Below are 26,497 nucleotides of genomic sequence, written 5' to 3'. Positions count from 1 at the left end.
GTTTTGTTTGAACCTTGAGACTCTCATTATTAAAGGAGCTCAGGTCTTTAGTTTGAGGGGTGCCTGATCTTAGGATCAAATCTCTCTCTACTCTCGTGTAAAATATTCTGATAATAAAAATAATCTGCGCGCGCCGACTGAAGGCTTGGAAGAAATTCTGGTGTTCTTTTAAGAGGTTAGAAATATTTACTTTTCTTTTTGAAAATTTAATTTTCATTAGCCTGATGATAGGCTAAGAATCATCTCAGTGTTGAATCCAAACATGACAAGGTTATAAACTATGACTTAAAAAAAAAAGTCTGGAAACCAAAAACTTTTAAAACTATGTCTGGATAATTTTGGACTGTTATATACTAAACAGGCAGATTATTAGCATAGTGCTCGAATTATGCCAGCCCGTTGCCAGTTGGCAGTTGATGTATATGTGAAAATATCCATGGTCTGAAAATTCAGGAGTTTTTTCCCAAATGAATGTAGTGGAAAAAATTATTTATCAAAAAAACGGGTAGTTTTTATTTATTTTTAATTTTTGGCCAGCAACAAAGAACACTAATCTTATTGGGCAAAGGTAATTTTTATTTAAAATAACGTTCTTTAACATTACTTGAAGGAAAAAAATTACAGCTAAATTAAAAATAACGTTCTTTAAAATTACTTGATAAAAAAAAATTACAGCTAAATTAAACCGGCCCGAGGACCCTTGAGGTCGCGGGTTCGAAACCTGGTAACCCCAGGCTCTTCGTTCCCCGCAAGTTGGCAGGGTATTCACCGCCAGACAGCTTTGTCGGGTCGCTAGCTTAGAATTGAGATCACTTCCGCAGTCAGGGGTACCGTGCATCTATCCTTTTTTAACATCTTAGAGCTTCTTTTTCGTTTTTTAGTTAAGAAAGCCAAAAGATGAGTTAAACCAATCATTTATAATATTTGATCCTTATATTTTCTAAAATGTCTTAAAGAAATACATATTCTAATTCTAAATTATTTGAAAACGTATTTAAAAGTTATATGTAACACAATTTAAAAAACCTATACACAAAAGTATTTTCCCATTCATTTGCCTCCTTTTTCTCTTTCCGACATTTTCTCTCTCTAGGAACCAACTGTTATGTGGGTTTTTTTTTTATTGTATAAATGTGGCTTTATGTTTTGTACTTTTAGTGGGTATTTTTATGCCGTTGGATTGGATTGTGGACAACTATAGGATCTTAATCCTTGTGGTGAATGTAGAACCTTCTTATTGGCTAATTAGGAATGTGTGGTGTGCACGTGAAAAATAATAGAATCAGTTTTCCTCTTCTTATTGACTTACTAGAAATGTAATCACAAATCAAGCCTTTCATTTATTTTTATATAAAATTACGTTTTTTTTAATAATATATGATTTGTTACTTTTTTATTTTTTATGAACTTATCATGTATTGAAAAAAGGTTTGGATTGAGAACCTGAAGCTAACTAATAGTTAATCTGTACGAATTGGTAACCAAACCGATCATTTAGGCTATAGGGTGTGATCATGATTCTTATGGTTACCATGACTTTCCACATCAGCGTCATGTTACCCACTTCTAATCCATCATCCAAAACCACTACTCTATAGGTGTGGTCATGACACAAACCACTATTCTCTTATTTTAATTTATTTTTGTGAAAAGGAAAAGAGCAAATTGCCATTTTAGTCCCTGAGATTTGGTCCAAATTGCCTAACTCAGTCTTAAAATATGGTTATAACCAGGGGTATTTTTGGTATAATTGTTGGGTAGTGATAACTAGGGATAGTTTACAACATAATTTATAAACCTCATAATAATTTAATGCCAAAAATACCCCTGATTATAACTTGGTTTTTAGACAATGTGATCAAAATGGCAAGAAAAAGAAAAAGTCAGGGACCCAGAGGAGAAAAAAAAACTATTTGAACTAAAATGGCAATTGGACAAAAATCTGGGAACTAAAATGGCAATTTACTTAAAGGAAAAAGAAATCTTGAAAAAGGAAAAGAGGCTCATGGTTGTCATGTTTTAATCCATGCCAACCATGATGGATGAGTCAAATGGGTGGTGTAACAATCAATTAATGATCCTATGTGGCATTAATGACCCAACCTATGCCCCCCACACCATATAGCCTTATAAACGTAGTACAATAAGATAACCAGTAGTCAATACTTTTTTTAAACGCCTGTTTTTTGTTAACTTAAATTATGCATGTGTGTGTTGCGCTGCAGACACATTAAACGCAAACATTTTGTAATATAGACGAACCGTTAATTTTTTGGTACAAAATGTAGTATATATATCAACAAAAACGAAGAAAGTATAGGGTTATTGAAGAATGGCTTCAACAAAAAAACATTAAATACGAGTTTTACTATTTCTTTCTAGTTTTTTTGAACTATTTTAGATAAAAAATAACCAGTTTTTATAGATTTTTTTTTTAAATCAATAAAACCAAATGACCAGACCGATTTTCTTACCCGTTTCTTCATGTCGGTTTCCAAACCAGTTTTTTGCAGAAATGCTTTCGGTTCGGTTTTTTGTCTGGAGAGTGGAATCGGTATGGAACCATTGGTTTGGATATCGAACCTAAGCGATTCATGTGATTTCGGTTCCGAACCGGTTCGGGTTTTTAAAAACCAATGCGATTAACCGGTTTTATGTTCATCTATACTTTCAACTTCGCCTAGCCTACTTCTTCTTCTTCTTCATTCCAAGAATCTTATATACACTATCCTTCTTACACCAGTTTTCGTAGAAATACGTAAACCCAAGCTTCAAGTAGATTCTTTTTTTCTTCAACCCGAGCTTCAAGATCTACCATTCGGGTCCGCATAACTTGAACCTAATTAGCTATGGTGTTCATCATTATACTCATTTGCATACGTACACATAGTTACTTACATTTAATATTTAAAATAAGAATAATTACATAGGTTGTTTCTTACACATTTGTGACAAATCCTTAAATGTCGTCAGAAATGTGTCACAACTTGCAATGGATTTAAGCATTTTGTCATAAATGCGTAGGAATTTGTATTCGTACATGGATTGTTTCCTACAACTTTGTGACAATTGTATTTAAAAATAAGCATTTGTCATAAATGTACAGGAAATATGTTTATGTTATAATTATTTATAAATATAATAGTATATATCCTTGTATTTATGTTTAATACAAGGATATTTGTCGGAAAAGTGTCACAAATTGTGACGCAATTTCGACGGATGGTTTATGTTAATTAATAAATAAATATTTTGTCATAATTGTGTAGAAAATGTTATTATTTTCCCTTATTTATTTTGCATATATTAATAATTATTCGGTAAACAATAATAATTAACTTTTTGTAGATTACTTGTGACGGATTTATGACGCAACTGTCAATTAATTAAGGTTATCTTATTTTTTGTCGGAAATGTGTCACAAGTTGTGACGGAATTCCGACGGATGGTTTAAGTTAATTAAAAAATAAATATTTCGTCATAAATATGTAGGAAACGATATTATTTTCCCTTATTTTTTTTGCTTATATAAATATTTATTCGGTAAACAATAATAACTAACCTTTTGTAGATTATTTTCGACGGGTTTGTGACGCAACTGTCAATTAATTAGGGTTTTCTTTTTTTTTTCGTCATGGATGCGTCGAAAATTTGTCACAAAATCTTGAAAAAAAAATTTGTAGAAATTCGTCATAAAAGTATTGAAATATGTGACGAAAAAAATTGTGTAGGGAATTTCTATAGGAAATTGTCTATTTTTCTATACGCTATACGATACGATATCACACTCATAGGCTTATACGAGACTTATAGGTATAGTATGGAAACGGTATAATATATTCGAACCGTACACAAGTATTTAAAAATAATTAATGGTATGATATTTAAACATTTATAGCATTCGAACCGCACTAGACGTGGTGTAATAATTTAATATAAACGATAAAAATATAATATATTCGAACTGTATATACGTTTTTCAAAAACAATTAACGGTATATAATATTAATGGTATAACATTAAAGGTTATATATTTTAAGCGATTTAACGTGGGAACCGGGTGAAAATTTATACCACAAATACATAAAAATAACCAAACAAAATTCTGATGGATAATATACGTTGCGTATAGTTCTATATGCAGTGTATATAAACCATGGTTGTCTGTGCCAATGATTGCTGGGCAGACTCTGAATTCCATGCAATTTATACACTGCGTATAGCTCTATACTCAGCGTATAAACCCTAAGTATGTAAATAGGCAGCCTTGATGTGTGAATAGTTTCAGCCTTTACTAAAGGGAAAAAAACGCGAAAATGACTATTGAACAAGTCGATTTTTGAAAATGAACACTTAATGCGTCAAGGTTAGACGTTACAATCTTCTCGTGAAAAACCAGTGTATTTGGCATCAATGGGTGGCTCACTCTAGTGTTGTCCTTATTTTATATCTAATAAACGTATAAGGTTTGTATAAAACAACTAAGCCGGGAAAAGGCTAACGCTCGGTTTGAAATTAAGCCGAGCCGGCTCGGTTAGATAGTGAGCCTAGCTCGGCTCGGCTCCTAACAAGCTAGATTGCCACGGTTTGGCTCGTTTGGTTGCTGGACTCGGCTTAGCTCGGAGTTTTTTTTACTTATAATATATTTTTATTTTTTATATTAATTATAATATATTACAAAAAAATAATTTTTCTTTACATGTATTTAGGTGTATTTTGATATCTATGGTATTTGAAGGTTGATTACCATGCTAATTAATTTATATTGTATGTTGTTGAAATTTAAAACTATTTTGTGTTATTAAACTTGATTTTGGCTTCTAACGTATTGGGTTAAGCTTATTTTATATATGCTATTTTGAACTATTAAATAATATTTTAGACTACTAAATTTTGAGAGCTAGTTATTCATTTTTATTTTTAAATTCAACCCAAACCAAGCCGAATCAACTAGGTTTAAAACCAAGCCGAGCCCTAGCTTTGAGTTTTAGCTCGATTTCTAATTCGAGCTGAGTCGAGCCAGCTCGATTTATAGTCAAACCCAACCTAAACTTGCACAGGCTCGGTTTGATTTGGCTCACGAACATCCTTCTAAAGGTGTATCATCTACGCTTTTGCATGCCTCTGAGTTGGTAAACAAGTAAAACTTCATTCTTATTGTTCAAAATTTATTATTGAGATTCATTATTTATCAATTCTTATTTCTGGACATCGTATGTGACTAGCATTGGTGGTGATTAGTTACCAAGTCGTCTTTGTAGATCACCTTTGGGTCGAAACTCATTTTGCTTTATCCATAACGCGAGAAATCTAATGCTACCACTAAGGCCACCTGGGGCGGTCAACTTTTAACGCGTGATGATGATTTATAACGAGTTATACAAAACAAAACACCACCGCCACTAGTGTTTATCATGCGTCAAAATGAAAAAGTTTTATAATTATCACGTATTCACGCGTGAAAAAGTGTTGGGTGGTGAGGGAAATTGTTGGTTGTGAGAGAAATTGTTGGGTGTGGTGGTGAGTGATTGGCATTTCCACTAAAATCCATCACTAGTGATGGAATAATGTTTGATGACATGGCGGAACTTGATTAGAAGTTGTGACTGAGTGATACCCTAACACTTTACACTTCTGTGAAAACATAACGTAACCATGAATTGAAATGTTTCCAAAGTAATCTTGGGGAAGAATTTGACAGCACAACTAGTCATGACGTCTTTTCCGCACATGGCATCCAATTTCGTTTTCCCCAAAAAAATATTCTTCTTTTTTTTTTAAATAACAGTCATATGACTGTTGTCCACACTCTTCCAAGTTTCCCCGCAAGTCGGTGCCAACTCCCCTTCACCGAGCCCTCCCCGGCTCCCACACCGAGCACCCTAATGTGGTTTGCATCATTATTTCTTTGGCTCCATAAACAATTACATACGTTTCACTAGTTTGTTTAACAAACTACCTTCTTACTCTCACTTCGCATCTTCTTCGGATGTTTTTGCTATCAGTATATGGTTCCTACGCATAAACTAGTCCCTAAATCATCTCTTTGTGCCTTATTTATTTATTTATTTATTTTATTCATCATGGCTATCTATGCCTACATCTTCACACTAAGACTATTGTCATTTACCGTCATGTTATTTGTTATCAGTCCTCATTTCCATTTGCCTCATTTCCCACACAAATTCTCCATCATATGAGCTTCTAAACTTCTTCCTTGATCGTTCTCCCATCTCTCAAAACCTTTACAAATCTCATATCCTGGAACATTCCACTATACGGTTGCCATCATCACAAACCTTTCCCCCAAATCAGCCTCCCCCTTCGATCATCAACCAAATATCGGGCAACCAAACATCCCCCAATGGATCCAACCATCCCCACCCCAACCATTAGAATTGCTCAGACTCACCCTATTGTTACTCAAGCATAACATGACTTTTTAATAGATAGTATACATGCACTATTTTCTAGGATTTGTGGATTCTCGTCTCCCAAATTATGCATGTCAGCTTCAAATGTCTCATATGTCCTTAAGCAGGCGCCATGTTCATGTTAGTATAGCTTTGTTACCTATATTGGGATTCAAAATAGTCCATCTGAGTCTTCATTATTGGTCTAACGCCATAGCCAGCGTATAACTTTTCACTTGCTTTACAAGGATATATGAAAGTCAAGGAATTCTCTCTCTTGAATTTTAGAGAGATTGATGTATCATTATATACTTGATTACAAAGCTAATTACATGGAGAAGATTAAGCAAGCTATTAACATCTATTGACTATACAATAAAACATAATATTCACAATAATGGAGAAGAGGGATTTTAGGAGTGATTATGGTGATGATGATATTGTCTGTCAACTTGCTAACGGAAAGAAGATTTCGAGTTAAAGACGGAACCACCAAAACATCATTTAATTTAACGTGTTTGTTAATTGCGACACGTCCTTTATGGGTTATTGGTAAAGAATGTCCATTACCAAAAGTAATGGATGAGGTTCCTGTGTAAGGAGTAAAAGAGGTTAGGTTACCAGTTTCATTAGTCATGTGAAGATCGGCCCCGGTGTCGGCTGTCTAATCGGGACTGTCTTCATCTGAAACATGACAGTTAGCATGGAAGGTGCGTCGCGCAAGGCCTTCGTTACTAGAAGCGGATGCAACAAAAGAGGAGAGTTTTGGACATTTGTTTGCATAATGTCCGTTGGTGTAACACAACTGACAATGAGGTGGTCTATGGGTTCCTTTGGATGAGGTGGATTGATTGTTACCACGGTTATAAGAACCGGATCCAGAGGATCCTGATTTTGGCCGATTGTTTGAGGGTCCGGAAGAACGATTATGGTGGTGGTGAGCGACAAAGGCAACGGACAAAGGAGTAGGCGGATGAAGTGTAAGGAGAAATTGTTATTGGTTTTCTACTTTAGTTAGCAAGTCGCGGAAAGCAAGAGGGTCCTGAGCGGTTGGAATGGCGGTGGACCAGCTCTCAAAAGTGGAGCCGAGACCACAGAGAAACCAGTGGGTTTTGTCTGTGTCCCTTAAAGGATGACCAATCGCCGAGAGTTGATCACATACGGCTTTGAATTTATGATCGTATTCGGCAACAGTAGAGGTTCCTTTTGTCAATTGGTGAAGATTGTCACGAAGCAAATGCATCCGTTCCAAAGATGTGTTGCTGTAAGCGGCCTTAAGGGCTGTCCAGATTTGACGAGCGGTTGAGAGACCGAGTATCTCAACAACCGCTTCTTCGGTGAGGGAGGAATTTAGGATAAGAACGGCATGTTAATCGTTAACGAACCAGGCCGAGTAGGCTGGATTTGGTTGTTCTTTTGAATCAAGGGTGATGGTTTTCAGAGGTGGAGAGATAGAACCATCGATGTAACCGATTAGTTCTTGATTAGCGAGGAGGGGTAAGTTGGTTATGCCAATAGAGATAGTTGGTGGAAGAGAGTTTGAGGGTGAGCATGTGGAGTATGGTGACCATCAGAAGTTTAGTGTCGGTGGTGGTGGTGGAGGAGGATGATGGAGTTGTCGACATGGTGGGCAAGGAAAAGAAGAGGCGGAAACAAAGGGAAGAGGATCGATTGGTAAGCTAGACTGATACCATGAAAGTCAAGGAATTATCTCTCTTGAATTTTGGAGAGATTGATGTCTCATTATATAATTGATTACAAATCTAATTACATGGAGAAGATTAAGCAAGCTATTAACATCTATTGACTATATAATAAAACATAATATTCACAATAATGGAGACGAGGGATTTTAGGAGTGATTATGGTGATGATGATATTGTCTGTTAATATATGTACTAGGTTATCACCCGAGATTGCTTCCCGGGCTCGAGCAAGTTACTTATATTAATTATTATTTACGACAATAATCATATAAAAAATATGGCATATTAAATGTCTTCGCTATAAGAAGATTTATAAACTTTTTAAAAACTTATTCACGGGTTATGAACTTGTTGACTTTAAACTCAATTAGTTTTTATTTAATTTGATTTTCATCCAATGATGATTGGCATTCATTATCTTTTTTTATAAAGCTCAATACACGACTATGTTTAATATTTTTTTCCCGACATTCATGTATAAACTATGCTGAAAAATTAATAGTTTCATTCAAAATAGTATTGTGACGAACCGAACCAATATCAACATCAGTATTGGTGTTGTATTGTTATTATCAGAACCAGTATCGGCATTCGCTTTTATGGTTTTATATCGACATCGTTGTACTGGTATTCATTTTCATGGTTTTCAATGTAAAACATATTATTTTGTGCATAACATGACTTTAGAGCGAGTGTCGGTACCACACTAATATCGTCACAAACCAAACCAATATCGACCAATTACCATCGCATCACACGGGGAAATTATGCTAGTTTGTATTAAGTAGATATGATTAAAACGAACATAATCGAAACAAAAGAAATGGGAATAATATAAAGATTTAAAAATTCAAACAAAAACGACCAAGTGCATGCTTTATTGTAACAATACAATTAATCGATATTTAATATTTAAAAGAACACAATGCAAGAAGCCTAAAGATACCAAACAGCTTTCTAGGTTACCCAAAACAACTCAACATTTTTAAACTTTAACAATACTTCTAGGTTACCCAAAACAATTCAACATTTTTAAACTTTAATACAAAAGCAAATAAAAAATAAATCAATATTTTCAAAGTTGTATAACTTTTCTTAAATAAACAAAAAGTTCATGAGCCGTATCTATTATGAATGTCATCAGTTTTTAACCATAAACTAAAAATGAATTCTTTTTAACAAATTTAAAAAGAATTATTGTTACACAAATATTTGAAGTTATTCAAATTAATAAGTTCTGCAATATATGGCTAAACAAATTATAAACATTGAACAACTGAAATGAAGCCTTCTGTCACATAATCACAAATAAAACATGCAACTCATTCGCTACCGTAACAAACAAAATCATGGGCAGTTAATTTTTTCAAATGTACGTATAAATAGTATCTTTCAAAACCTTTTGATCCGTGGTGTATGATCTTCTGAAGACTCCGCAGTTTCTTTCCTTCCATATGCACCAGGGGGTTGTATAGAATATCCATGTCAAGATCTTTCTCTTTATCTCCATTGGATTAAGAACCGTGCTAAGCACAAATATTGGATCTTCATGGCTTGGAGTTCTAACCCGCTTCGATGTGCCTAGTTTGTAATGTGTTTATTTTTATTTCTCGTTTTGTAATCTAGCTCATAGCTGGAGGGCCTCTGCCCTGTTTCTTTTCATAATATAAGTGCTGTTAAAAACATACAAATAGTAACAAACAAATTCATGGCATTCAATTTTTTCAAAATAGATTACAAATTAACCGATAGCCATGTGATATCATATGACCATCTAAGCTGCCAAGACTTGCCTTTTGTGAGGAAACAAATTCACATGAAAAGGCATTCAAGTCCGGTAACATAGCATGACTATTCTCTCCAACCTTCGCCAAGTTATACAACTCAAATGCAAAGTAATATAATTGACATATACTGCTACTAATATTGTAAAGCAATTCACTACAATCACATGACCATCACGAATGCCACCAAATTGCTTTTGTCGGCAAAGCGAATCACACGAGAAGAATATGTGAAGTTAACAATCGTAAACAACAAAAAGGCTCACTGATTGACACATATAGGATCCCTAACAAAAAGCACCATACCGGTTGCCCCGCCAAAATGCATAATACTTTATCTTCAAAATGAAGAGGATAAGTCTACCCTGACTGCATACTCAAGAGACAGATAAAAAGGCAAAGACAATTAAATAACAACGCTCAACATTAGATAAAATATTTCATCATCATAGCCCCTTAAATAAAATGAAATTCCATTATCATGATACTACACATGTCCACTAAAAAAGAGTAAAATTGGGTAGACGGTGCATCATCAGAAGACATGAAGAATGAACATTAAGGCTCATATAAGCAATGAAACAAAGAGAATGAAAGCGCCACAATTGTACACTTACTGGTTTCCAAGTGAAGGTAAAGCCATTCAAATGACCCTCTCTTTTGGCCGCCAACACAATAAAAATTCATCCTTGCATAAATTCTACCCAATCATCAAAGCCTTCTCCAAGTATTCTGTGAAATTGTATAAAGCAATGGCAGCCATTGATAGTGAGTTATTTCAAATAAGAAAAATCAAAGACAACTATAAGTCGTAAAGTGCAAAGATCCATGTCAACAATAGTTATAAAAATTAATAAAAAAAATCAAAGTTACCTTATCAGGCTCAGAAACTCAGTACCATGTGAAATCTCATTACCAACTCGGTTGTTGCTGGTAGCCATGTGGTAGCAACAAAAACCACACAATGATCACAACCAACAACAACGATATACCAAAAGGCATCGAGCCTAGCCCCAAAAGTGAATCATCATATTGAATCAATAGCATCGAGCCTAGTCCATGATTCTTGCCTTTCTTTGGTGGGGTAGTTTTGTCATCTGCGGTTGCCACAAAAAAAATGTCAACCTCATAGAGGAGCAACATAGACATCATAAAGAGACAACACCATCACCAGCCATCAAGTTCCTAATGTTAACTAATGGATTCGAGACCAAATCAACTCCTCACTTCTAATAGCAACTAACTATCATCTATGAAGCACGGGGACGGCTCAGACCATTGAGTACCCGTCCCAGGGACGGTTTGGGGACGGAAACGGCATGGGGACGCCATGGGGACGTCCCCCAAACGTTTCCGGGAAATTGGGAACCGCAGCGAGACGATTCAGGGATTGTGGGGACGGCAACTAAAGGTTTCGGGGACGCTGCCAGTGAGTAAATCAATAAAAGAGAAGAAGGGACGGTGGCTGTACTGAGTTTTCTCCGGTGAGTTGCAGCAATTGCAGCAGTTGTTGAACAAATGTTTAGTTCGGAAGAAGATAAAGAAAATGCAACCCTATTTTGCATTTAGTGGGCTTTTATTGTATTTAGTGGACTTTTAAAATTTTAGTTTGTGGCCGACCACCCACTTAAAAACCTAATGTTGAAAACTATTATTTACTAAATGCTCTTCAATTTTTTACCAACATCAACGATTTTTTAAATTATTCTTTATTAATTTCTTTGATTTAACACTAAAACTCTATAATTTCCTATTGTTTTTATTTTTTAGTTAATTACTTACAATTTTGTATTTCAAACATTATTTAATCTAATGTAGAGATCTATTTTTATAATAAACTTTTAATGTAGAGATCTATCTTAGGACTATGTTTAATATATATATTTTTTTTTGCAGTATCTTTGCCGTACCCGTATCTTGGATTTTTGAGTTTTGCCGTTCCCCGTACCCATATCATCCCCGTACCCTAGTCCCTTACCCGTTCCCGTGCTACATAGACTATCATTGTTGGAGCTTTTAATTGTTCTATTTGGCTATTGCTTTAAATAATATGTTATAATATATGTATATCAGGTCATAGTCATCTTTGAAAATTATGAGACCTCCAGAACCACTCAATTAAACCAACAATTCAACAAATAAAACGCACAATTTCCATCAAAACCCACAAAATCTAAGATTGAATAACAAATGATTCAAATTCACTTATAATGACAAAGCTAGCAACTGAAACTTGAGCAACCAAAAGAGATTCAGTAAAAGAACCAATATTTCTGAAGAAAACCATCACATCGGAACTGGAATATTTCATCACGTCCATTCGAAACACACATATAATCTTCAACAAAATCCAAACGATCTCAAGAACATATCATAAATGAAAAATTAAAATAAACAAAAAACTGTACAAAGTATAGAACCTGCTTAGTGAATCGGCGGGGATTTGGTGTACAAAAGAGAGAAAAACTTGTTGTACAAAATCTCTACACAAGTTTGAAATGGTTTGTTAGCTTTATGAAATTTATTGATATTTTTTAAATACTGTAGATTAGTGTCCTTGTCTTCCTTGTTGCTGGAAGATATCCACGACTTATACCAATGAATACGATGACTACAACCCCAACAAATGCCTATTATCAGTAATTCAGTATTCAGTTAGTATATGCTACAATGAGATTCATGAAATATTACTACATATCGAATAAACCTTTTTAATTCAATCCCACTAAAACAGAAAGAAAAAATTTACCTGCAAAACGGGTTACGTTTAGAACATTAATAATCAAGAAGTAGTTATCTGCTTGCTCCGTTGGCTAGCAACAAATAAAACTCAACACCTGAACCTGCACTACCCAAAAGACTAATTCAAACAATAGCAAAGACACCAATAAATAAAATAAAATAAAGGCATAGACGAATAGTTTGTACTCTTTTGGTTGGGATTGTTTGAAATTTATAGCAAACCACAAGTCTAAAAACCAAACGAAAACTCTAATATATGATGAGAAAAATGATCATGACGTTCGGTTGGGATATAACTTCGACAATACATCAAGGTCAAACTAACCACCCCTCTCACACCCATATTCAAACTTTAAGTAGTTTTGATAATTTTTTGTTGCTGGTTTAGCACCAGATTCTGCATATATCATATATACATCTAATGTCAAATTTGCCTTATCAAAACATAAATACAAACTATTGAATCTGTATTCTATGATTGAGTATTAGGGTTTGAGAGAATAGGGATGAATATGTTCTTTTGATTAGATTTGGTAAATGTTAATGTTCAACATTTGAATCGTGGCGGCCCGGTGGGAAGGTTCGGCCTCGTGGTCATGGCCCGTCACTGGGGCCTTGCCTCTGCCTCTTCTGAATCGTGGCGGCATTGTCAACCCTGTCAATCATAAACAAAGATAATAACAAGAACATATATAAAATAAAAGACAAAAATAAAACAAAACAGAATTTGTCCTATGTTATTTGTCTAGACTCGAGGATCGAGGAATGTGCAATTTGTGTAACTGAGATTAAACACAAATGACTAGTGTTTAATTCACTCAGTGTTGGCTCTGATACCAACCTGTCACACCCTGATATTTCCACGTATTATCGGTGGGCTCAGTGGGGAGTATCGTGACGTAGTTGATATCATCATAGTCAAACAACACAAATTTAAATGTCCAGCGGAAGCAAAAAAGATAGATTTATTTCAACCGAATAAAAGTGTAATATTAAGTATCACAACAGTTGAAACAGATCCACAGGCGGATCAAAATAAAGGGGAAACTTGTTCAACAGACTTTAGGCATCTAAGCTTGCGAGACTTCTATTTGATGCTAGGAGAGACCAGCCTATTTCGAGTAGTACCTGCACTTAGCCTTTTTTGGGAAAATACGTCAGTTTACACTGGTAAATACAATTTAACTGACTCATTTTGAAAATGTTTAAAAATTGATTTGAATGCACGTGGCACAAAAGATTTTATAACTTGGGATAATTATTTATATATAAACTTGTAAAAGAATTACATGTTTCTTATGCGTTCAGCAGCCCGGATTTACACCGGGTTAAAGATCAATAGACACACCACATGATATAGTCCCGCGGCGGGTTATTCACGAAACCGGCGGTTATACCTTATTATTTATAAATGCACTGGCGGGTGTACGCCTACACCCGCGTGCTAAGGTCGTGGCCATTTCTTAAAATGATGCCAATGATATCCGGGACATGGTCATTAACCCCCCAAAGACTTTAAGCAAACAAAACAATTTAAACGGGTCATTTCAATGAATTAATCATCATACAATTAAAGATTCAATGCCCGACCAATCGGTATTTTATATACCGTACCTCAAGCCCGTATAGGGAAAATAAGTTAAAAGTATCTACCTTTGCAAGTAATAATCACAATAAGCAAGTGCACGTAGCTTTTACCGGGTCTCCTATTCTGGAACGAAGGTTTATAATAACCTATTAGATTCCTAACGGGTCTTTAATTTAGCCTAAGCTTAGACCGGTTAGTTTAAATGAAAGATAGATACGATTCAAACGCATGATTAAGTGAAGACCGGAATAGAATGTGATTTAGACCCGACAAGTTTGGAGACTTGTATAATATGGGTAAACTAAACACATTCTGGATTTTGAGACAAAAATGATATGGTTTGACCCGTTTCGGCTAATATATGCAAACTAGTTACATAAGCCGATCCGAACGCGAAAAGTGCGTAAAGGGTAACCAAATGAATCATATACAAGTTTCCTAAGTTAATATGCCTTAAATATGTTGTGACATCAGTAAGATATCTTCTATTATGCCCAAAATGATTTTTAAACTCAAACTATGCACCGTACGGGCATTTTGGTCATTTAAAAGGTTATAAAAGAGTTTAAATAGTAATGTGAGTTACAGGTCTGATTTAATCAGTAAATATACTTATTTTAATAAGTTATAACAGTAGGGTATCATATATATGTGAAATTTATTACTTATAACCATACTATGCACCGTAGGGGCATTTTGGTAATTTCACATAAGCCTAAAAGGTCAAAACTGGAAATCTGAGTTTAAAACTTTTGCTTACTGTTAAATATAAAAATTTACTAAATATATCAGTAGGCATCAAACCTTATATGTTTAAAATAGTTTTAATACATACTATGCGTTAAAAACGCTTAAAAAGGCGATTTGGAGCCATTTCCGGGTTTTTAAAGGAAAGCTGATATTTTTATTATTCCAGAAGACTCAAAACAATTTATTTATCATATTAGATCAGTAGAAAAAGGTTTGGTATCAAAAGGATTTGTAAAACTCATTTTATAGCCAAAAAGGGCAAAACCGACAATAATCGAATCAAGCTTAGAACTCTATGTTATACTCAGCCTAAAAATAAATAAAAATCTTCAAAAATCCCAAAATATTATTTTGTATCAGTAGGTAAAAAGTTTGATATCAAAAATTGGGTTTACATATGCGATATGCTAATTATGCCATTTAATTACTAAAAAGCTTCTTATTTACGCTAATGAACATAACTCCAAATCTAGACCTCAAACTGATGTCAAATTTTAGGTACAAGTTTATAAATCAGTAATGAAGGTTTCTACTCTTTTACTTTTTCAAAAATCACATTTTAAGGTGAAAAGGGCATAATAGTCAACATTTAAGCAATTAACGGAAACATGCAAGTGATTTAGATAACTAATGAACCAAGTTGTATAATCACAGAGGGTTATACTAACATGTAACCTGGTCCTAATAAGGCTCTAAGGCATTTCTAAACTATGATTAAACGGGTCAGAACTGAAAGTCAACGCAGAAGTCAAACTATGCGACTCTCGGTCCCGAACCGAGCCTATACTGAAAATTGTCAGGGTGAACATGTTTAGACATGTTCTTACATTAATTACCAAGTTATATTAATGATAAAACAGGTTGCATGGCTTCTACATTGCTAATTATGCATTAATTTGAAAATAAGCTTTCTGTTGACTTTTTAGGATTAACTTTGACCCGACAATTTACATAGTTAGAGTGGGAATCAGATGGTACCCTTTTAAGGGTTTATTACCCACATAATTACCAACTCATAGGTATTTTTAATTCGAGATTTGACTGGACAAATTATGAGTAATCTCGAAGTCAAACCTTAATTTCGACGGTTTGACCTTAAGCTAATTAACTAAGCTAAACTGAATTAGGAAGGGTTAAGGACACTTACAAGGATCCTATGCACGATTAGGAAGCCTAAGGAATCTTGTTGCTGATCAGAGGAGCTCCAGAAATAAACTTGTGAAGGTTTGCAAATGAATGTGTTCAATGTTGCAACCTTGAAGCTCCTTATATACTCATTTTGATCATCTAGGATCATGCCAAGGAAGTCTACAGGTGATATGAGATGCTTACAAGTGCCCCTACGCATGAAATACCATTTGGGCAGCCCTTGGTATGTAAAACAAGCGTTTGAAGTCGGTTAATAGCTTTAACAGGCACCTGTCCAAAGTTTCTGTCGCTGGCATGCTGACGCGGGCCGCGTAAGCCCATAGGGCATTCTTACGCGGCCCGCCTGGCCTCCCAGAACCAGCCAAACAAGTTTCACTTAATTACATTTCAGCCCCTGGTCCTTTCTAATGTGGTTTTAAGCTTGTTTCTTGCATTTTTGGCCCTCTAACCTTACTTTTAAGGGTCTTAAAACTTAACCAAACTCCGTTAAGTCCTTGTTTAACTTTGTGATCACCCGTAAGGCCTTAGAATTCAACGTTGACGCTTTTAACCCCTCGTATACGAATTTCATCATAACTTTCTCATACAATAACGAAACTTTATGAAATTTTTATCACACTTTCTAGTGAGCATAATTTATCGTTACAAAGCTTCGGATTTGTTAAAAGGTCACTCAGAGGAATACTTTAAACATGTTGACACATTTAACCCCTGTAGTTTGTAATCTCTCACTTTCTTTCATATTTAGCTTCATATGATCCATGATTTATTCGTTTAAGGGTATAAACATCGTGTAAGGCTATTGTGAATTATATTTATCAATTATTGACACTTTGAACCCTTATATTCACATACTTTCTCTGTTTGTCAACTTTAGTCCCTCTAAAGTATTCTTTCACACGTTCAAAGCTTATGACACGTGTCAATACGTTATTGGACATGAATTTTCGAGGTGTTACACTCATTGAGAATTCCTTTTAATCACAGTGCTTGACATCCAGTTAGAGATAAAGCAATGTATTCCGCTTCAGTTGAAGATAGCGCCACTACCTTTTGTTTCTTAGACTGCCAGGCTATTGTACCTGATCCAAGATGAAATACATATCCGGACGTGCTTTTGCTGTCATCTATGCTTTCTGCATAGTCACTATCACTGAATCCAACTAATTTTCCCTTACCACCTTTTGAGTATATAATCCCATGATTCGTTGTTCCTTTGATGTATCTCAGGATTCTCTCCCCTGCTTCCCAATGGCTTTTCTTTGGCCTCTCCATGAACTGACTGATTTTGTTGACGACAAACAATATATCTGGCCTGGTGTTGGTTAAATACATGAGACATCTAACTAAACTTCTGTATATATTATGGTCCACTTCGTCCTCGGGATCCTCTTTGGATAACTTGAGTCCATACTCCATTGGAGTTGAGATTGCATGACAACTCTCCATCTTGAACTTATCTAACAGATTCTTTGTATACTTTTGCTGTGATAGCATAATATTTCCATTATCATAATTCACTTCCATCCCCAAGAAATAATGAAGATTTCCCAGATCCGTCATTTCGAACTCACTTTTCATTGAATCCTTCAGCTGCTCTATCATGTCTAGAGAATCACTTGCTAAAATAAGATCATCCACATATAAGCAGATTATTATTCTTGAATGTTTTGAAATTTTAGTGAACAAGGTGTGTTCATATACACATTTTTTGAATCCATGAGTCCAGAAGTATTCATCAATTCGGCTGTACCAGGCTCTTGGAGCCTGTTTTAATCCGTAGAGAGCCTTTTTTAAATGGCACACCTTTCTCTCCTCTCCCTTTTTAACATAACCTTCCAGTTGTTCAATGTATACTTGTTCTTTTAGGTTTCCATTTAAGAAAGCCGTCTTTACATCCATTTGATGTAAGTACCATCCATATTGTGCCGCCAGTGCTAGAACAAGTCTGACAGTGTCAAATCTTATTATGGGAGCAAAGACGTCTTGATAGTCGATCCCATATTTTTGGTTGTATTCTTTAGCAACTAACCGAGCCTTGTACTTACTTACATTGTCGTGTTCATCATACTTCATCTTATATATCCATTTCACACCGATGGGTTTTTGACCCTTTGGTGGATCCACTAGATCCCAAGTTCCATTTTTATGTATAGATTGTATCTCTCTATCCATAGCTTCTCTCCATATAATATCTTTAAATGCTTTACTGTAAGTTATAGGATCAGCATCAGCGTAGAGGACGAAGTCCACTATATCATTTGGTATAGTTTGTCCTCTTTCATATAGTTCTTCAACCTGAGTTTCGGTAAGTGGTTGGGTATTTCGATAGATTTCTGTAACCTTTCATGTTCTCAGCTCTTCATTCTCTGAGGAAGAGGATGAATCTGCTTCTTCATGTTGATTACTTGGATTCTCTATCTCCCCGTCACTTGAATGATTTTCATTTTGATTATTCACTGTTGATTCCTCATCCACATCCGATACAGCGGCGTCTGGTTGTTGAACTTCTTCTTCTGAGTTATTCAGTTCAATGCATGAGGTTCCTTCATGAGTGGTGCCTTCATTCCATTCTTGTTCTTCGTCAAATACTACGTCTCTGCTAATGATAGTTTTACCTGTCATTGGATTATATAACGTGTATACTTTGCTATTCTCACTGTAGCCGATGAATATTGTCTTCTCTACTTTATCATCTAATTTACCACGATGTTGTTTTAGGACATGTGCATAAGCAACACACCCAAACACCTTCAAATGTCTGACACTTGGTTTTCTTCCACTCCATGCTTCCTGTGGCGTGACATTCGGTACACTTTTGGTAACAACTCTATTTATTAGATATGTTGCACACGCCACAGCCTTTGCCCAATAAGAATGTGACAGATTCTTCACTTTTAACATGCTTCTACTTAGTTCCATGAGTGTTCTATTCTTTCGTTCGGCTACCCCGTTCTGTTGTGGAGTATAACTCGTGGTGAGTTGGTGATGAATCCCATTTTCCTTTAGATAATTTTGAAACTCGTGGCTGCAATATTCTCCTCCTCTATCTGTTCGGATAGTTTTTACCTTATAACCGGTTTGATTTTCTGCAAATGTTTTAAAGATTTTGAAGTAATTTAGTGCATCCGACTTCAACTTCAGAAAATAAACCCATGTCTTCCTTGAGAAGTCATCTATGAAAGTAATAAAGTATTTGCACCCTCCAATCGATAATGTTCTCATTGGTCCACATATATCCGAGTGGAGTTGAAGTGGGTTCTCGACATGCCATGTTGCTTGTTTTGGGAATGATTTTCTTGCATGTTTCCCAAACAAACAACCTTCACAAACACTGTTAGTTGTTTTAGGAATCTTCGGTAAGCCTTTCACGATTTCATGGGTTCCCATGTTGTGCAAAGTGTCGAAGTTTAGAAGACCATATTTTCTATGCCATAAAACACACACATCTTGTGTCATTATGTTACAGACTCGAGGTGTTACATCATGATTAAGACTAAGTGGAAACATTTTGTTTCATGTCATCTTAACCAAACCAATGCATACACCTGTAGAATCTTTGATCATGCATTCCTGATTGGTAACATTCACTTCATATCCTTTTTAAACTAATTGGCCCACACTTAACAGATTATGTTTTAACCCTTCAACATAGAACATGTTTGGAACTTTCTTTTCTACTCCCTTCACTCTAATTGATACATCACCACATCCGAATACTTCTAATCTTTTATTATCTCCGGTTCTTACTTCCGTTCATTCTGATTCATTTAGTGTAATGAACAAGTTCTTGTTTCCTGTCATGTGGTTGCTGCACCCGCTGTCTAAATACCAACAATCATCTTTCGTTACTTCTTCTATGTTGAATATCATAAACATCGTATCATCACTTCTTTCTTCTGTTTCCTCTTCGTGTAAAAGAGCATTCCCATTTTTATCATTCTCGTCTTTTCGTTGGCAAAAACATGCCGTATGTCCTAATTTATGGCAGTTATAGCACCGAATATGCCCATATGATCTTCCTCTACCTCATCCTCTACCGGCATATTCATATATGTTCTGTCTTGACCGATCTGAATTATTGCTTTGCATTTGAAATGTGCTCCATTGGATTATCATCATATTGTTTTAATCTTGATTGCAAAATACCGAACAATTCTTCCGTGGAAATTGTGGTTAAATCCTTTGATTCTTCTATTGCAACCACAACTGATTCGTATTTCCGTGTTAAACTTCTAAGAATCTTCTCTATAACTCGTTGTTTTGTGACATTTTCTACATTTAAACGTAATTGATTCACTATATTCGTGGTTCTGTTCATGTATTCTTCTATTGTTTCATTTTCTTTCATTCTTAATGCATCAAACTCACATCTTAAGGTTTGAAGTTTTACCGTTTTCACTTTGTGTTCTCCTCTGTATGCTTTATGTAAGACATCCCACGCTTCTTTAGAAATTCTGCATGTTGCAATTCTTTCGAAGACAATCTCACTGACCGCTTGGAAGATGATATGTAATGCCTTCTTATCCTTTTTTACCTTTTCTTTATGAACATTTCGATCATTTTCAGACGCTTGGGTTGGAAGATCACTGTAAACTTCTTCAACAATCGTCCACAGATCTTGTGATTCCAGTAATACCTTCATTTGAATGTGCCAGTGATAATAGTTTTGCCCCTTGTAGTTTTGGAATTTGTGTTTGAAATCCTCCGTTCACCGTGGTCATGATTGAATTTGTTGCGTTTTAAGATTATAACGTTGAATCCTCTTTGTTGAATAAGATCTGTGATAGAAAAAAAAAACTTTGGATCGTTGTGGCTCTGATACCACTTTATTGAATCTGTATTCTATGATCGAGTATTAGGGTTTGAGAGAATAGGGATGAATATGTTCTTTTGATTAGAATTGGTAAATGTTAATGTTCAACATAATATTACATATATATACTTGGCCGGTTGATATCATAACCGCCACTAAAACTATACTAATATAATAACACTAATAATAATATGAATAACAGCATAACATATAAACATAAATCGATGCCTTATATCTAGCTTATACTCTGTCTTCTAATACAAACCTCACATGTTTCACTAACAATGGTGACACTTAGGTCCAATCTGATTCTCAAATACAACATTAAACCAAAGAACAAAAAACTTATCAAAAAAACTTGACGGGCAATTAAAATTTAAGGCATATCATAAGCAATCTTCAGGTAATTAGAGGAGGCACTGAAGAACAACCTACAATTTTTTTTACCTTATTTCAACTTTTCATAATAAGAAATAAAGTAAATCATAGAAAAAATGATAGCGAACACCTGATATTTGCTGTTGGAATCGTTGAGCCGGTCGTCGTAGTCCTACAGCCTTTCGATGTCCTTGTAGTTATCCCGTGATTGATGCGCTGCCAGGTATAAAAGAAAATTTCTCCAATAATTTCAAAGTAAAACTGTTAAAAAAATACAAACACTATTATTAACTTTTGGATTTTGAGTATCATAATTTTATTTATATCAAACCTTCAATGGATCGACCATAGCCTAAAGAACTTCTTTCTTCCACTTATGTACAAGTAATCAGCCTGTTTTCTCCACAAATAGGTATAATATTCTACTAATGTAATTGTTTAGCTTTGATAACCATGAGAGATTACAAAACAAAACTTCAACTAATCTCAACCCTAGTCACAATCTAATAAATTGAAAATGAAATTAATCCAAGCATTTACACATAAAACGAAACAGTCATCTTTTATTTTTAATCACAAAACATAATCAAATATCTAGGGTTTACGTTAATGAGATTACTGTAAGCGCTTACCACCGTTTAGCACTCGGTGAAGAAGTCAAGTTTTAATAGCTTCGCGGACTCCTTACATCACAAATCTGCGCAAAGTAATCAACGCCGCCGCGGGGTACACCTCGCCGCAATCAACAGAACAGAAGATGAGGGTGAATTAAGAGATGGTCTCTTTCTCCCAAATCCTCTCTTTCTCTCTCTGGTTCTCATTCTCTGCGATGGGTAGGTGAAAAAGATAAGAAAGCAGGGTAGGGAATGGACACGTATAAAATGAAACACACAATCGAAGAAGTGCCAAACCAAAATCCATATCAATGAAGGTTGAATGGAGCACAGGATTGAAGAATGAAGGCGTGAATGAGAAGGTTTTAAATTCTAGGGTTTGAGGAAAAAAGGGGAGACAAATATGGATCCGTATTAATTTTTTGGAGCAGGTAAATAAAACGGGGCTTCATTCACGAAAATAGTGACCCGAACATTTTCCCACCCAAACACCATCCAAGAAGCTCTAAAATAGTGACACATCAGCCCAAATTCTTTCATTTATTATATAGATAGATTCTTACCAATTCCTCTAGTGATATGATACGTCACTATACACTTCTCTTAGTTAAGATTTTGTAATGAGTGATAGCCGTCCTTTTTAATACCATATAGGAATTGCTGTCACCCGTAACAAAGATGACTTGTTGTGCGCAACAAAGACGACATATTTCTATCTCAAATTCAGTAAGCTCAAAAGTTAAGGATTTTTACATATTTTCCCCTCTTAAGAGAGTTTATTACATATTTCTCCTTTTAAGAGATCTTATTACATATTTCCGTAAAAAAAAAAAATAAAAAAAAAAAAAAACAATTACATATTTTCCATTTTTTTGAGAAATTACTCAATTACCCTTTTGTTATTCCCAAAATCTTTAATCTTCATATCCAAACCCTACATCACCGAACCCCATAGAAAGAGCAGAATCTTCATGTCAATCATTTCTTCTTCGCATGCCTAACAATACATCGCCGAACCCCACCAGGACGATGAGAAGAAGACGAGTAGAAGAAGGCGCCAAACCCTAGACGAGCAGAAGAAGACTCCACCAGCGTCGTTTATGCCAACCACTACTCTCGTGGACACATCTTAAGTTGGTCTTACGATACTTCTGGTGCTTTACAATACTTAAGTTTCAGTAAAGCAGGCATGTTGTATGTTTTTCAACATGTCTCCTTATACATGTATGATTCTTGAGAGCTACACTCCATGCTTTCAAATGTATTCTCTGTAAATTTCATCAGATTATTAGATCATTGATTACAAGTGCTTGTAACCTCCCCTTCCTATCTCATTTCATATCCATATGTTGATTGGGGAGGTTGTCCAGCTTACTCATCAATCCACACGATTACTGAGTGTTCTTGGGTGATTACTTTTTATCTCGTTATCTTGGAGCTTAATATCCACTTTGTTTGGAAAAAAGTAGCAATGAGTCAACTATGTGCTACTACCAAATGGCTTGCCTTCATCATTTTTTTACCGACTTCCACATCAGATTTGTATAAAAATAGGGTTGTTCGTTAATGCTCATATTAGACTATCCGCATCAGTGAAAGGCTATCATTTCTACAAACAGCCTAATCAGCATGCCACATCAGCTTTTCACTTATTCTTCCCACAAACACTTTTTACACACAACAATAACATATATATCCTTCCCACAAACAACCTTATTATAATTATTTTATTAAATTTAAACTAAATAAAAAAAAAGAAAGGACCCACCATTCCCCCATTTTTCACCATTCTTCCCCAAGAATCCTTAAGAATGAACACCCTCCATGTCATACTCTACAACACCCACTAATCCATCCCTCTCACAAATGCCCTCCACATAGGCCAAGAATCACCTACAAACATCCTTGATGTGGATAGTCTTAAGACATTGATTAAGGGTTAAAGCTCAATTGTTTTTTTTTTTTTTTCAAATTCGTTTATATAAATTATTAACTACAGTTAGTGTGGGTCTCTTTGATTAAAACATTGAAATTACACAATTACATGGTTGTTGATACACATGTTTAAATTTGAACCTAATTAGTGTTTGCAGTGAATTCTAATTCAGGTGTGATTATATTTGCTGTTGACCTTGACACACGGTCCTAAGAGTTTGCTCCTAGTTGGATCTTCATTTTAACTTGTATAATATTGTCACCATGGAAAAAGTACAACACTTAAAAATACCACTAGAAGATATAAAGTTGGCAACCAACAACTTTAGTAATTACATTGCAAAAGGTGGATTTGGGAATGTCTATGGAGGTAAACTCACAATATCTGGGCAGCAATACAACGTTGCTGTGAAAAGGTTAGATCCTAATGGCGGACAAGGGGTTCGTGAGTTCTTCATGGAAATTCAAATGCTCTCATGTTACACGCACGAAAACCTCGTCTCTCTTCTTGGTTTTTGTGAAGAGAGTGGTGAAAGTATCCTTGTTTATGAGCTTGCAAAAAATGGAAGCCTTGACAAATATCTAGATGACGAAAAGCTATCATGGGTGCAACGTCTAAAAATAAGCCTTGGCGCAGCTCGAGGTTTTAATTACCTTCATAATGATGTGGGGTCCCAACATAGAGTATTGCACCGGGACATAAAGAGCTCAAACATCCTCCTAGATGAAAATTGGGAAGCAAAAATATCTGATTTTGGATTGTCAAAAATAGGCCCTTCTAACACTCAGATGACATTTCTTGTGACATTAGCTTGTGGCACCCTTGGCTATATTGATCCAGAATATCATAAAACTGGCATTCTAACCAAGGAATCTGATGTGTATTCCTTTGGGGTGTTGTTATTTGAAATATTATGTGGAAGGATTGGACTTATAGCCACATATCATGATGAACGTAGGTTCCTTGCTCCACTTGCCCAACGATCTTGTGAACGAAATACTTTACACGATATAATCCTTCCCAGTATAAAGGATGAAATAAAAAAAGACTCATTGAACGTATACTCTACGGTTGCATACCAATGCTTGAAAGAAAAGCGCATCGAGCGGCCAACGATGGCTTGGATAGTGAAGAAACTCGAAAAGGCATTGGACCTTCAAGTAAGTTACATGTAAAAAATAAACAGTAGTACATAATGTAAAATCTATTGCTTAATTTTATCTCCAATGATGAATAATCTTGTTTTCAAGGTTAATGGCGATGTAGTTGGATTTGTTCGGCTAGGAACTTGGGGAAAACAAATTGAAGGTCATGAGAATAACTGGTGTTTTGAACTTGAGCAAGGTCATAGGCTGCAAAAGATAACGATTGATCATGGTGATGATGTGATATACTCCCTCATGTTTACCTCTGAATGTAGAGGTGTTCTGCACGAATCTAACAAGGCTGGTGGATCGGCTGGTGGGGATACAATTTCTGAGGTGAGTATATATCTTAATACTAATGTACATTTCTTTGTGTGTGTGTGTGTGTGTACAAACGTAATCTAAATGTTAACATTAATACTCAGGTCACACTTGATTTTGATGAGGAAATAGTTGGTATTATTGGAAGCATTGGAACTCGAGATGGTGATACAATAATTTCGTCACTATCTTTTAAAACCAACAAGAAGACCCATGGCCCTTTTGGTCGAGAATCCAAGTCTTTGTTCTCCATACCATTGGACAAAGCCTCAATAGTCGGATTTTACGGCACTTGTGGCAATTATATTAATAGTATTGGTATGTATGTGATAGCCCATGATGAAATCATGAGGGTCGGAACATGGGGAAGAACTATTCCAGGAACTCCGCTTAATATATGGTCTTTTCAACTTGAGAAAAATCATCATTTGAGCAAGATAACCATTGATCATGGTGACCTTATATACTCTCTTGTTTTCACCTCCCAATATGGAGATTTAACAAACACATCTAACAAGGCCGGTGGTTGGAATGGTGGAGATAATGTTTCTGAGGTAAAGTTTTCCTGACTCAAAACAAACTAAACTACATTTATGATTATATAAATATAATGTTTCATAAATGATCAGGTAACATTTGATTGGAATGAAGAAATTACAGCTATCAGTGGAACTGTTGCCTTGTCACGTGGAACTTATGCTGGTTACACAGTAATTTCGTCAATATCATTTGTCACAAACAAAAAATCCCATGGACCGTTTGGTAATGTAAGAGGGACGCCATTTACAATAGAATGGGACAATGGCTCGTTAGCTGGATTTTACGGCCTTTGTGGATATTATATTGATAGCATTGGTGTTTGTTTGAAGGTTGCAAAGTAGTGCATGGGTATTACTTGTGGTTTGTTGATGTTATCTTATTGGGTTTGTAATTTTCTTTCGTCAGTGTAATCTGAACATGATTGTCTTTGTTGATCTATCTTCTAAAATACATTCGGGTTATCTTATTGGGTTTGTTATTTCTTTTGTCAATGTAATCTGAACATGATTGTGTTAAAACTTGAGTACGTGAGCAAACTATGCATTCATCTTTGTGATGTTGATGGACCTCTAATGTTATGTAACTATATTTATGTAATTTATTATTTATATGATA

At 35.2% G+C, this 26,497-nt stretch overlaps 1 protein-coding gene and 1 long non-coding RNA gene across 13 annotated transcripts; one reads left to right on the top strand and one right to left on the bottom strand.

The window, feature by feature from the left end:
* LOC110908847 (putative receptor-like protein kinase At5g39000) lies at positions 1–26,497 on the top strand. Of its 2 annotated transcripts, none has more exons than XM_022153844.2 (5): positions 1–175; positions 24,034–25,036; positions 25,127–25,357; positions 25,447–25,896; positions 25,972–26,497. In XM_022153844.2, the coding sequence occupies exons 2-5, from the start codon at positions 24,140–24,142 to the stop codon at positions 26,221–26,223; spliced, it is 1,830 nt and encodes a 609-aa protein (XP_022009536.1). In that variant the 5' UTR covers positions 1–175; positions 24,034–24,139; the 3' UTR covers positions 26,224–26,497. The 2 variants fall into 2 exon arrangements, with proteins under 2 accessions (XP_022009536.1, XP_022009535.1); XM_022153843.2 differs by having other exon boundaries at positions 39–175; positions 24,049–25,036.
* On the bottom strand, positions 9,397–22,414 carry LOC118486323. 11 transcript variants are annotated; one of them, XR_004878485.1, is made up of 7 exons: positions 21,959–22,399; positions 21,457–21,542; positions 12,653–12,746; positions 12,324–12,533; positions 10,777–11,000; positions 10,521–10,635; positions 9,397–10,279 (listed from the first exon to the last, which is right to left on the bottom strand). It is a non-coding gene; the product is annotated as an uncharacterized LOC118486323 (long non-coding RNA). The 11 variants fall into 11 exon arrangements; XR_004878483.1 differs by having other exon boundaries at positions 9,397–10,272; positions 21,959–22,398; XR_004878480.1 differs by adding an exon at positions 20,526–21,379 and having other exon boundaries at positions 9,419–10,635; positions 21,959–22,414.

Source organism: Helianthus annuus, chromosome 14 (assembly GCF_002127325.2).
Source record: "Helianthus annuus cultivar XRQ/B chromosome 14, HanXRQr2.0-SUNRISE, whole genome shotgun sequence".
Lineage (NCBI taxonomy): Eukaryota > Viridiplantae > Streptophyta > Magnoliopsida > Asterales > Asteraceae > Helianthus > Helianthus annuus.
This window is presented reverse-complemented; position numbering and strand designations above follow the sequence as displayed.